This window comes from Tribolium madens, unplaced genomic scaffold (assembly GCF_015345945.1).
Source record: "Tribolium madens isolate multiple individuals breed KSU strain unplaced genomic scaffold, Tmad_KSU_1.1 Scaffold_7;HRSCAF=85;Tcas5.2_LG10, whole genome shotgun sequence".
Taxonomy (NCBI): domain Eukaryota; kingdom Metazoa; phylum Arthropoda; class Insecta; order Coleoptera; family Tenebrionidae; genus Tribolium; species Tribolium madens.
In genome coordinates, this window is record NW_025401050.1 from 5,904,846 (window position 1) to 5,917,564 (window position 12,719).

A 12,719-nucleotide genomic window follows, 5' to 3' on the forward strand; every position below is an offset into this window, starting at 1 on the left:
AAAAATAAAAATCGACATGTTTCAGAATTTTTTACAAAAATCGCTTATAATCAAATTATAAATTTTATTCCAGTTAAAAATTCCACTCTGTATATTTTTGGTATAGGTTCTTACACAAGGAAGTCTGCTAAAAGTATTTTTTACTATATCGCTCAGAAATCAGCGTTTGCTTTTAAATACTTTATATTTTTCTCTATACATCTGTATTTTTTTAGAATTTACCTACCCTTTCTTATTATTAAAATTAATTAATTAAAAATATTATTAGAAATAAAATCAAAAATATCAAAATATTAATTAACCAAAATTTTGTAACATCTGGTTTATGCTAAAACAACAATAGTTAAATTAAATTGAGTACCAATTTCTTAGTAAAATTGTTTTTTAATTTCTACATAATTAATATCTTTTTTTAGGGCCAGTGACATTTACTTAACGAATTTTTTTGCACAAATCAACATTTAAGCATCGCTTAAATTCTTTGAATTTTCGCATGGTTGCCACCTTAAAATGATCCCTTTCAACCACTACTTCGATGCACATTAATATGAAAACGAGTATACTTAACTGTCATCGACTTTTATTTGGGCCTGCATAACTTAAATTGTGAGCTTCTGTGAAGAAACATCTCTGGGGAAAAACCCATCAAGTGGCGTACACTTGTTTTCAAAACTTTTGTGTAAACCTATTTTTCGTGTTGTAATTAATCAACTTTGACATTTAAATTTGAAAAGTCGAAATACCTCGACTGGCAGAAAGAAAAAGTTTTGATCGTTTCTAAATTTAACGATGGGTGGACCATAAGAAGGAAGTAGCATCATCTAACCTCCTTGGTTGCTACTCATTATGGGCTAGATTAAACCATTGTTCTACGAGAAAGGAAGAGGTGGGAACAACAGACCCAAATAATGAGGGTGGGTTTATGGACACGACATTTTCTATTTTTCCGAGTATGTGGTTTTTCTGATTCAACAAAAACTTTCAATGCATTTGATTTATTTGTAACAAAAATGAAATAACAAAATAAAACTCCTTCTCAATCAATTACCCATGAAAAATAAATTAGTTTTTCTTAAATAAACCCATTTCGTTTTAGTGTGTCTCGTCATCAGAACCCTGGTCCTCATCTGAATACTCATTTATAAACAACAAATTCCTGAGAGATTCATACAAACTATCGTCACTCTCAGATTTCTTAATAATTTTATTGATAACTTCCTGGCCTGATTTTATCTGTTTTTGCAACTCTGCTTTGCTATCTTCCTCGTCATCTATACAAAAAAGTTAACTCAAAAAAATCAAATAAATTTCATTACCTGAATCGACAATATCATAAAAACTTGCTTGGTCTTTTAATACTAAATGAATAGTCGGATACTCAATTATTACCCTGTTTTTTAAACACTCCTTTAATGTGTAAGTTGAATCCAACTCATAGAATTTTTTGCCTGATTTTAATTCCGCTTTTAATAAAATCCTAATACCGGGCAAGTCTGCAGCTTGATAGTACTGTAATTTCTCCTGCAGTGCTTCATCGTCTTGTTTGTCTAAATACTTATCAAGAATTTTACTAAGTCTCAAATTTTCAGGAACTTTTTCGCTTATTTTCAAGTTTTCACAATTAACAAACACCCAATCAACATGCCACTCAATCACTTGTGACTTAAAATTAAAGTAAGTGGTGTTGTTCTTATGACGCACAAAATTCTTAGGTAAATACTTCAACGTAATGTGTCTTTTTAACGCTTCCTGTTGCAAACGCAACAACCCCTAAAAAATCACTTTTTATTTATTTTTTCCGGTGACTGGAAAAAACCTTCTTAAAATCGTATCCCAAACTCGTTCGCCCCTTTTTTGACGACTCCACCACCCGTGTAATCTCCTCCAAGAGGCGATAATCGCTCGATAAATCCAAATTTGTGAATTTATTAATCGGAATAAACTTAGCCTTGTCTCTAATCCCACTACATTCAACCTCCAGTTTGTGAATTTTATTACAATTCAGTGAACATGTCTTAACCTCACATCGGGGGCAACAGTACTTGGCGTTTTTGCAGGCACAGACCTCACATGTGCCCAATCTGGAGCAAAAAAGAGTCGGACATAACCTCACAAAATTACCTAAAATACTTTGTTTTGTCTGAAGCTGGTGCATCTTCAGTGTTGGTAGAACAGGAAGGGGTTTCTCCTTCAGGAAGCATGACAAATTGAACAATTTAAACTGATTACTATAGAAAAACTATTAACGTTGAATTTGATTATAACCTAATAAAAAAACTTAAAAAAATTCAATTTTGGCACCACTGTGCAGTGTTGCCAATTCAAAAAAATTAAGTTAACCAGATCAGCTGAGCTGAAGAAGTTGCAATTTTACATGAACCTCGCAAATCTGCTTAAAAACGTGTTTAAACGCTCGAAAAGGTCAAGAATAAAACTACTTTTAGTCGAAAATAAATTTATTTTCCCAACCAAATTTAAATTGCAAGCCTGAACGTCACAAAGACACTAGTTATCAAACTAACAGCAAAACTATCTAATTTAGGCGACTTTTGTGTTTTTAGAAAACTAGATAGACGCCCATCAATAATATTTTTTAGTTTGAAATTCGTGCATTATAGCAGTGTTGCCAACCGCGCGAAACTAATTGCATTGAAATAGCGCAAATTTTCGTTCAAAAATTCGCAAAATCAGCTGCGAATTGAAATTTCTCGTAATTGCGAGGTCAAGACTCCGGAAATGGGGGTGCATGCCCTTTTAACAATCTAATTAAGTCACCAGAAGCTGGGATTGGTTGGTCATAAAATGACTAATTTCATTTCATCCAGTCGCCTCTTTAATTTTTGTTGTTCGGGTGTTCAATTGTTTTGTGTTCAATTCGGTCATAGATAAGATAAGTGATAACGTAGTAATTATTGAAGCACATTTAAAACATATCTTGAAAATAGCACAAACGTAAAATGTGTGAATAATTCAGCCATAACCAAAATAAACTCAGACAAGGTCAAAATTCTGAGTGAAGGTAGGTGCAAACGTATCGAGTAGAATAGTGCACAAAAGCATCAGAAATTGCGTCACATTTAATAATAATTTATTAATAGTTCGTATAAACACTATTTTTACACAATGGAAGGTGCAAATTGTCAGTTTTGATGATGTGTAGTTTATTTTTGTTTTGTTTCAGTGATACCTCTAAAGACTGACTACGATGTTAAAATCGTCTGCAGAACATAAAATATTGAAGTTATTACCGAACGATAAACCCATCACAGCGATTCAAGTGAGTAAACCCCCGAAAAGTGACTCTACTAAAATTACAACCCCTCCAGGTGATCGAAAACCTTGACAAATGCCCCAAGGGGTTTCACCCAATCAGCAGAACCTACGACCAAGACCAGGATGCTGATTTGAGAGAAAGCTCAATTTTTAAAAGTAGTGCAGCCCGATATTTGTGTGTTTCAAAAACTGAAGGTAACAAACAAACAGCCCCCTTGTGACACAATCACGTAACTTAAAATCCCACAGGTCTCCCGAATTTCGTCATTCAGGAGATTTTTGTACTGACTGAGAAGTTTAACCCTCCCAGAGGTTTCAGTTTGTTGAATAGAACTGCAGATAGTGAACAGAAAGCCTGGAAGAAGAAACAGTTGTGTTATAAATTAGTGAATCTAAGAGATACTAAAGTTGCTGTTACTGATATTATTGTTTGTAGTCGATTGAAGAAGGCTCCTGAAGGGTTCAAACTCGCTGGGTGAGTCTTGGGGGTCACGGTTGGGTGATTAAATTAGATTTGTTTGAGAAAAATAAAACAGCAATCGTTTTTGAGGTCAAAAAGTTGATTCTTTTTAAATCTCCGATCACGAGCATAGTATGAGTCATTGTGTTATCACCACAGATATTATAGTTTAAAGTTTTGATTAAAAATATAACGTGGGAAGCCCCAATATCACTAATTCTGCCTTTAGAAACAGTGTTATCAATGTAAAGGCAATAATGACAATAAGGCAATAAGTAATCCGTTATTTCTTTGTTTATTTTATTGTAAAAAATTAGTCAACAATTATTTTTGTTCCCACTCGAGTACTTTTGTTTTTGATGTTAAGACCTTGAAATTGGTTTTTAGTACATTATTGTTACGTTATTTTATTTTTGTGAAGAATTTTTGACAATGTTAGGAGAAAATACATGCTGGCGACATGTTTCGGTACTTATTAAATTATATTTGAATCACTCTGTATAAGATACTCGACATATGTTATACAGAGTGATTCAAATATAATTTAATAAGTATCGAAACATGTCGTCAGCATGTATTTTCTCCTAACTTTGTCAAAAATTCTTCACAAAAATAAAATAACGTAACAATAATGTACTAAATAGGTTGAAATTCAAGCGAGTGAGTGAAAAAAATTGTACTAAAAAATTGCTACAAAATTTCTTAATAAAGAAAAATGCAATTGGATTATAGAGGGTGTTTTATAAAAATTGCAGGCGTTTTTATTTATTTAAGGCCCGATTTCAAAAATTAATACAATATAAGCTTATTATTTTAGAATTTTTCTACAGTGCGATCAAAAAGTCTTTCTATCAAGTAGGCGTCCTAGTTGAGGACGTATGTTGCATGGAGTTCGTATCTTATCTAGATGTCAAAAAATTATTTTATAAAAATTTAAACATTGATCTAATTAAATTGAATTATTCTATAAAACGTCTCACAACAAACTAAAATGAGATCTTGTTGTTTATTCATAAAAATCGTTCACCACGGTTTCCTGTCATAATTTACATAAAAAATATTTTGACATTTTTCATTTGTCAATATGAGATTTTATCTTCCACAGACATACGTTTTAAATTTCTACGCTTGCTTGATAGACAAACTTTTTGATCGCACTGTAAATGTCATCTTTCTAATTTTCAATAGGGACCTAATTTATATTTTTTTTCGTAATTTGGAAGATAGTCTTCTTAGTACAGACATGTGCAATATGTTCTACTTTTATTAAAAATTATTGTTTAAAAAATTATCAAACTTGAAAAAAAAATAATAAAAGTTAATAAAATCTATTTGCATGGTGTCAATAAAAAAATGACGTTAACAATAATCTTATTAAAAGTAGAGAAAATAAATAAATAATAATAAAATAAAATTAATCACACTAAATTAGATGTCTTTTTGATCCTCTTATTAAAAACTTGAAAAAATGTTGGCAATATTTTCTTTCATTTTCTGCTTTTTGACATTTCAATAATGGATGGCATTGTCTTATTTGACACCATGCAACTAGATTTTATTGCCCTTTATTATTTTTTTTAATTTTGATATTTTTTTCTTTTAATAATTTCTAGTAAAAGCGAAACATACTGCACATGTCTGTACCACGAAAAATAATATCTTCATTCCAATTTAAAATTAGAAAGCTGAATATAGCCAAAAATATACTATGACATTTAGAAAGGTTCAAAAATTGTCAGCTTCTTCTATATTAAAATCCATTTAATTTATTTTTTTAATTTTTAAAATCGAACCATAAATAAAAATTCTACAGCACCTACTGTTTTTTTTTTTTTAATTAAAGTGACTAACCCGAAGCACTAATGGTTTATAATTACTATGCATTTGTTTCAAAATTATTAAAGCAAAAAAATAAATAAAATTCATAAATACTTTGATATTTGCTGTTTTGTTAAATTTCCTCCCAACTGGGAATAAAGTGACCCTTTATTACCTCGTTTTTGACTAATAATCTGATAGTTTATCCCCACGGGAATAAAATAAATGAAATACCGAATTTTACTCTTAATTGTTTGACAAATTTATCTTTTTTTACGTTATTATTCATTTAACTTGTTGGGAGGAAGGTTTTTTATGCAACTCTGGAGTAAACACCGTTAATTAATTTGTCTAATGAAAATGCTCTCAGCTCCCTTCGGTCGCCTCTGGTATGACCAACATTCTCGGGATTAAAATAGTTGTTTATTCCCTTTGATACCTTAGTACTTAATGAGAAAATGTTGTTTTTTTTAAAGAGAACTGAACGGCGTGACTGTGTGCTTCAAAATGGGCAACGTGCAAGACACCCAAAACAGCCCCGATTCGAACGGTCGCAACATCACTCCCCCCGAGCGTCCTCTCCGACCGGCGCCCCCATTCCCCGGCAATGGGCCGCCCCTTTACCCATCAATTGGTGCCGATGGCGGCGACCACGATTATGAAATTCTTAAACCCCCAGGTTATCCTTCGGGGCCGTCACGACCCGCTCCCAGACCACCAGCTCCCACCCCACGACAAAATTCAACCACCGGGACATTGGGCGGAAGTGGAGGGAATAATCTAGATGGAGTCCCGTTTATTGTCAATCCGAAATTTTTGAATGCAAGCACTGCCGATAGGGTAATGATTTTTGGGAGGTGGTATTTTTTTTTACTAATTTTTGTTGTAGTTTCAGTTTCCCACAATAAGGGCAAAAACAATGCAACAAATTTTGAAGGAGTACGATTATCCGTTTACTGTGGAAAGGCAGACTTAAAAATTTCGAAACTGTTTTTTAATAAAAGGAACTGAGATCTTTTAGGAATGTTTTAATGCCTCTATCTTATCGTTGTATTTTTATTTATAATTTAGCAATCAAGTGTGTCATTATAGTCACGGTAGGCTCAAGTGATTCAAGTTAAGTCATGTAAGAAATTTAATGAAAAGTTGTATAGTTTATAAAATTAAGAAGTGCCCACTAGAATGTATCAACACATTATTATGATTAATAATTATTATTTAGTGCCAATGTTTTATATTTAATACAATATTTATACAGTACACGAAGTTGTTTCAGTACGGTCCTGTCGAATTCTAATCTAGTAACCTTTATGGGGATTTTTTGTTTTACACTGGCGCGTAACCAAAAAATTGACAGTGGTTTGAGGACTTAGAGGTTAAGTTTTCAAAAATGAGCGAAGAAAACATTTCGGATTTTTTAAATAATTACCCAAAAACTGTCAAAAGTGAAACTGGGGAAAAAGCAGCTGCGATTCAAAGGAAATGTTTGGCTCAAGTGTACAACCATTCATTGGGAACGTAAGTTAAATTATTTTTTTTTTCATTAATTTAATTGATTTTTTTCTAGATTGGATGACGAAAGTGTTTGTTATTTATTGGAAAAACACTTGCACAAATATAGCGACCTAGTCGATGGAGATAATAAAAGAAGTGATCGAATCAAAAAAGTCCTTCAAGACAACAATTTTCAATACCCTGTTAATCTGGAAAGTAATTTATCAAAAATCGATTTCAAGTCATTATTATCGAGCCCTAAATCAGAAAATCTGTCCGATTTTGACAGTTTCAAAGAGTGTTTTCGCAAAAAGCCCCAAAAGCCGGTCTTCGAACACCAAAAAACAGCCAAGTCTTTCGCCCCGCATCACCTCCCCCGTGCTTGTTCCGAGGAATTACCCAAAACCTCCTTCAAAACCGCCACTGACGAATTCCACAGTCAAAATTCGAGAAAATGGGGCTCCGGGGGCCAAAAACGCAAACTTGGCCTCAGTAGAAACAACAACAACAAATTCGTGCCCCCTTTGCTAATCAACCGCCCGGTTGAGGAGCCCAAACCGGAAGTCGACGACCGTTTGAAGAACATCGACCCAAAAATGGTCGAATTGATCAAATCCGAAATAATGGACATTGGCACAACGGTCGAATGGGGCGACATCGCCGGCCTCGAATTCGCCAAAACCGCCATCCAGGAGGCCGTAGTGTGGCCCATGCTGCGTCCTGACATCTTCACCGGGCTGCGGCGCCCCCCAAAAGGCATCCTCCTGTTCGGGCCCCCCGGCACTGGCAAGACTCTGATCGGGAAATGCGTGGCGTCCCAAAGCAAATCGACCTTTTTCAGCATCAGCGCCTCCTCGTTGACCTCAAAATGGGTAGGGGATGGGGAGAAAATGGTGAGGGCGTTGTTCGCAGTCGCGAGGTGTCACCAACCTTCTGTTATTTTCATCGATGAAATTGACTCGTTGTTGACTCAGAGGAACGAAACTGAGCATGAGAGTTCGAGGAGGATCAAAACTGAGTTTTTGGTACAGCTAGATGGCGCCACTACTGACAGTGAGGAACGGTTGTTGGTGATTGGGGCCACGAATCGGCCCCAGGAGCTCGACGAGGCGGCAAGGAGGAGGTTTGTGAAACGGTTGTATATACCCTTACCCGAAAATGAGGTAAATTAATCAGTTAAATATACAAAAATTTGATTTTTCTCAAGTAGGCGCGTCTACAATTGGTCACTAGATTAATCTCAAAAGAACGACATGATCTAGACAGGGATGATCTTGCTAGAGTTGCGCAGTTGTCAGAGGGATACTCAGGGGCTGACATAAGAAATTTGTGCTCGGAGGCGTCCCTGGGCCCCATTAGGTCGATTGATATGAGGATGATTGAAAAAATCCAAGCTGATGAGGTAATATAATATAACAAATATTATTAATTATTGATTAATTATAGGTTCGCCCTTTAACAATGGACGACTTTCACAAAGCTTTCGCTAGAGTTAAATCGAGTGTTTCCCCTAAAGATCTAGAACAATATATTATCTGGGATAAAACGTTTGGTTCAGGTTTATGAAATGTTGCGTCAGGAATTTAAATAAAAAATTACTTTAGTGGTCTAGTTTATTTACCATTAATAACTCTACTTTAATTTACTTCTTTGCTTTCTTTGGTTTTAAAGAAAGGTACGCAATTAAGAGTCCTACTGAAGCGTAAGTGGCCATGGCGACCTGTAACAATAATTAAAAATCAATAAAACTCTTTAATTTCTCCTTTCAGGGTTAAGTAAATTTTCTTGGCCAAGGTGGTAACTAAATTTTAGAGATTGAAACCGATTGCATAAACGTAAAAATAATTTCTATGTGATTTTTGTAATCGGAAATTGAATATAAACAAGAACTTGAACTTTAATTTTGTTTTCTTTCGGGTTCTTAACCCGACTTAGATGCGAAATTTTCTTGGCCAACGCGGCTACCAAATTTTTTCTTTGAGGTTATGTTAATCCGAATTTGACAAATAATTTTTCCGTGATTTTTGTATTCGTAAATAGAATAATAAGCAAGAATTTGACCTATTACATAATGTAAACTCACATTTGCCCGTCCTCTTAATGTTTGACCATTGAAAATTTTGCTAATTCCCGTAAGTTTCGCTGCTTCTGCTTCTTCACCGCCGCCAGCCATTTCCTACAAATAAATAAGCAGTTTCACAGTTAAAAATCACAAAAACTCATCAAACTAACGATTTTTTTGAGAGAAAATCGTAATTACTTCGAGCGAGTTGAGATAACCGCTGACGCAAATCTAAATACACCCACTATGGCATTTATCCTTGTCTAAAACTGAAACTAGGTGAGTAAGAAGAAGATGGAAATATTTTTCAAAGGTGTATTTTAGAAGCACATGATTACATAAGGAATTTCGCAGGAGAGCCAACATGAGGCGAAAAAGGCGCCACATTTAAGTTTCATTTTTCAACGCACGTGCAGGCTTTTTTGTAAACAAAGAACGCAAATATTGACGCAAATGTCGCAATTGCCACCTTAAATAAAAATTTAGGACTGACTTATGAAACTGGAAGCTTACATTTGCACGTCCTTTAATCGTTTTGTTATTGAAATAACGGGAAAAGCCTTTCAAGGATGGGTCATCATAGGGCTCAAACTCGTTAGCCATAATGCTGACAGTTTATTTCACAGGAGTCTCAATTCTCGGGTTAAAATCAATTGACGTTTATAATTTATTAATAAATGTCTCAACTAAATTTCAGCGACTAGATACTACCAATTATCTACAAAAAAAAATAACAATGTGAAACTGCGATGCGACATTCATACAATCCACACATAGTAAAACGGTGTAAAAATTTAATTTTACGAATTGACATTATCAGAAATGATTAAGTTTAGCCTAAATGTAAATCAGTCGATGGAATGTGTAATAAACTCTGAGAACATTTCGTCTGCAAGCGTAAGCTCAGTGCACATCAAGCGCCGAAGCACAATTCCACCAAAAAGTCCTAAAACACTCACTAAATAATTCATAAACTGAGTAAACTACACACTGAACGTAAAAAATCAATGGACGGGTCAATTACTGCTATCCATTTCCGGGTCACTTTCCGCATCCGAGCTGGAACTCACTGCAAGATCCCCAGCCATGGCCACCCTGGCATACTCATCCTTATCAATCGACTTGCAGAAATGTATGGCATATTTCAATTTTTGTTGCAAAACGTGCTAAAATCACCAATTGAATAGAAAAACAAAGTTTAAGGCACTCGCTACGTTCGCTCACCTTGCACGAATAGCGAGGCATTTTAAGCAAGAAAAAGCAAGTGTAACTCTCGGGTAAAAAGTGATCAGGTGGGTTGTATTTATCCAAAATTTGTATAACAAAGTCTCGACCTCGAAAATCAGCAATTGTACGAGGTAGGCGTGTGCGCCCCCATACGAATCGGAGGAATAGAGAGCGTTCCTGATTTGTGAACTCTTCCATTACTTCCCAGAACCACTGGATTAGGGGGGCACTGCTGTCGATGCCTGCAATTTCACACTGTATTTTTGCGAGTAAAGGGAGGGGTTTGGTGACCTTTGTATGTTGCGACGGACTTTAAAAGGTTCAAAGGTATGTCGGGGGAACCACAAACCATAGTTTCGAGTTCGTAGCCGCTGAAGAGTGACAGGAGAGGGACGGGAACCACTTTGGACATGCCGTCACGGACAGCTTTGATCTGTTCATCGAATTCATGCAATCTGAAAAAATATATATTTCACATTAGGGTCTATTCTGTAAATACTTATTAAAAAATAAAGGTACCTTTAAATTTAAATATTTAAACCCCCAAATTTAAATAAGCTATTCTGTATTTAAAAATATATTTTTTAAACGGACCCTTTAAAATATTCGGCTTTCATCGTATTAAATAGAGGAAATGCTATTATTTTGTTATAAATGAACTATTTTTGCTGGTTTTAAATGATGAGCCGACTACGAAAAAATGTCAAGCCAGTTTCATTTGTCATTTTCCGTAAAAAACGTTCAAAATTCTTAGAGAAAGATTGGCACAAATGACGAAAGCCCAGAAAGAGGTACACATTAGGTATGCACATTATAGATCAAACTCATTCTAAAGAATCCAAAATAAGAAAATTCAGAAAAGACAAAAAAAAAGAGAATTGTTGACCTCAGTTTGCAGACATAGCAAGAAATCGAAAACGAAAAATGTTTGGAATCCTTGGCCAGTAATATTCTTTGCTACAATAATATGGTTGACCTGGATATAAAGGATGTTCTTCTGGGGGAAAAATTATTTTAATATGTGCACAGTCAATAATTACAATCGCAACTTCATTAACAGGAATTTTATCCAAATATTAATTAATCCTTAAATAATTGCATTGGTCACCTCATTAATATTCCTACTTAAATTAGGCTAGCTCTGTGACATCGAGTAACTATGTCCTATTCAAGTAAGGTAACTATCATGCCCAAAAAAGTACAATGCACTTAAAACTCTAAGGTGCACTGGTATTCTAGTATTTCGTTGTGCTCTTTGCATAACCGGCATTGACTAAATCTTAAAAACAAAATTTATTTAAACAAAATAAAAGCATCATTCAAAGTACATAAATAGATTTGTGGTATCTCGTAATTGACGCTGATAAATTCTATAAATACTACCCACAAAGTACCCTTTAAAAATTAAGCATTTAAAGGTGAAAAATAAAGGGGGTATTTAAAATTTTAACAGGAAAGATACATACAGAATAGCATCACAAATTGACAGCGATTATAAAGTTATAAAAACAATAATTCACACAAAAATTGGTGTTTATTAACATTGTTGATGAATTACAGTAAGTCATACACAAGATAACGTAAACTTACCCAGACATTATCGCGTAATTTGAATCTGATTGGTTGAATTTCAGAAATTTGAAAGATTTGATTGGGTTAAATTCCGTGACGTCACGTTAGAAAAAAATGTGTATTTGTACGACTAAAAATCCCTTTGTTGTGTAAACAAGTGKAAAGGACGGAAAAAATGATGACGTAGAATTTGGTAATACAGGGTGTTTCACATAACTTTGCGAGGCTTGCGCCTAATATACGCACCCAAATATACAAAAGTCACAGAACAGAACAAACTAGAGAAGATTATCCAATTTTCCAAAATTTGTAATCGAGTTCGTATCGGAATATGTATTATTGACTGCATCTTTCAGGCGTAGGCCTCGCAAAATTTTGTGAAACACCCTATATTCGAACAAAGGCTTTTTACACCGGAACTGTTACGAAATAGTTTTTGTGCCGTTTTCGAGAAAATTATTACAATAACGAGTCAGTCTTAGCTGAGCTCTCCTACGAATCACTTGTCTTATTATTTGGTGGTTCTGTGCGAAATCGTATTGAAATGGGGGTGTCTTGTGTTGTTTCGAGTGTCTAATAGACATTTAGTAGTGCGCGATTTTTAAAATTTCGAGTGATTAGTGGGTGCCAATGGGGGTAATGAAGAAAACAATCGTGCTACAAGGATCCGGATTAAAGGGTAAGTCAACAATACTTTTTGATTTTTTAGAGAAATTAGACTTATTAAATTGTATTTAAAATTTTCAATTAATTTAAAAACAAATTGAACTAATTTTGAATTTCTTTTATTTCAGTAAGTCCGTTCTATGAAGA

At 34.4% G+C, this 12,719-nt stretch overlaps 5 protein-coding genes across 13 annotated transcripts in view; 2 read left to right on the forward strand and 3 right to left on the reverse strand.

Annotated features, from left to right (window-relative positions):
* Positions 1-979: 979 nt before the first annotated feature.
* On the reverse strand, positions 980-2,298 carry LOC123009930 (box C/D snoRNA protein 1). Of its 2 annotated transcripts, XM_044406516.1 has the most exons (4): positions 2,131-2,298; positions 1,817-2,081; positions 1,317-1,770; positions 980-1,271 (listed from the first exon to the last, which is right to left on the reverse strand). In XM_044406516.1, the coding sequence occupies exons 1-4, from the start codon at positions 2,199-2,201 to the stop codon at positions 1,093-1,095; spliced, it is 969 nt and encodes a 322-aa protein (XP_044262451.1). In that variant the 5' UTR covers positions 2,202-2,298; the 3' UTR covers positions 980-1,092. The 2 variants fall into 2 exon arrangements, with proteins under 2 accessions (XP_044262451.1, XP_044262450.1); XM_044406515.1 differs by having other exon boundaries at positions 1,817-2,298.
* A 334-nt stretch (positions 2,299-2,632) lies between these two features.
* On the forward strand, positions 2,633-6,811 carry LOC123009931 (multivesicular body subunit 12A). 2 transcript variants are annotated; one of them, XM_044406518.1, is made up of 6 exons: positions 2,633-3,130; positions 3,182-3,277; positions 3,327-3,468; positions 3,523-3,748; positions 6,028-6,391; positions 6,441-6,811. In XM_044406518.1, exons 2-6 carry the CDS (start codon positions 3,206-3,208, stop codon positions 6,525-6,527), a joined length of 891 nt encoding a protein of 296 aa, XP_044262453.1. In that variant the 5' UTR covers positions 2,633-3,130; positions 3,182-3,205; the 3' UTR covers positions 6,528-6,811. The 2 variants fall into 2 exon arrangements, with proteins under 2 accessions (XP_044262453.1, XP_044262452.1); XM_044406517.1 differs by having other exon boundaries at positions 2,635-3,019.
* Positions 6,812-6,899: 88 nt separating this feature from the next.
* Positions 6,900-8,643, forward strand: LOC123009929 (fidgetin-like protein 1). The gene is made up of 4 exons (XM_044406514.1): positions 6,900-7,069; positions 7,119-8,208; positions 8,256-8,447; positions 8,492-8,643. Exons 1-4 carry the CDS (start codon positions 6,942-6,944, stop codon positions 8,609-8,611), a joined length of 1,530 nt encoding a protein of 509 aa, XP_044262449.1. The 5' UTR covers positions 6,900-6,941; the 3' UTR covers positions 8,612-8,643.
* A 1-nt stretch (position 8,644) lies between these two features.
* Positions 8,645-9,439, reverse strand: LOC123009935 (putative 60S ribosomal protein L33). The gene is made up of 3 exons (XM_044406521.1): positions 9,278-9,439; positions 9,129-9,221; positions 8,645-8,765 (listed from the first exon to the last, which is right to left on the reverse strand). Exons 2-3 carry the CDS (start codon positions 9,216-9,218, stop codon positions 8,688-8,690), a joined length of 168 nt encoding a protein of 55 aa, XP_044262456.1. The 5' UTR covers positions 9,219-9,221; positions 9,278-9,439; the 3' UTR covers positions 8,645-8,687.
* Positions 9,440-9,709: 270 nt separating this feature from the next.
* The window catches only part of LOC123009926 (E3 ubiquitin-protein ligase HERC2), a 56,448-nt gene continuing 53,438 nt past the window's right edge, over positions 9,710-12,719 (reverse strand). For 4 of the 7 annotated variants that reach the window (XM_044406506.1, XM_044406511.1, XM_044406505.1 and 1 more), the window contains exons 32-34: positions 10,626-10,789; positions 10,332-10,576; positions 9,710-10,273 (exon numbers count right to left, since the gene is read on the reverse strand). In XM_044406506.1, coding sequence (XP_044262441.1) covers positions 10,124-10,273; positions 10,332-10,576; positions 10,626-10,789 — 559 coding nt within the window. In that variant the 3' untranslated portion in view covers positions 9,710-10,123. The remainder of the gene's footprint in view (positions 10,274-10,331; positions 10,577-10,625; positions 10,790-12,719) is intronic. The other 3 variants (XM_044406509.1, XM_044406510.1, XM_044406508.1) reach the window with 3 other exon arrangements.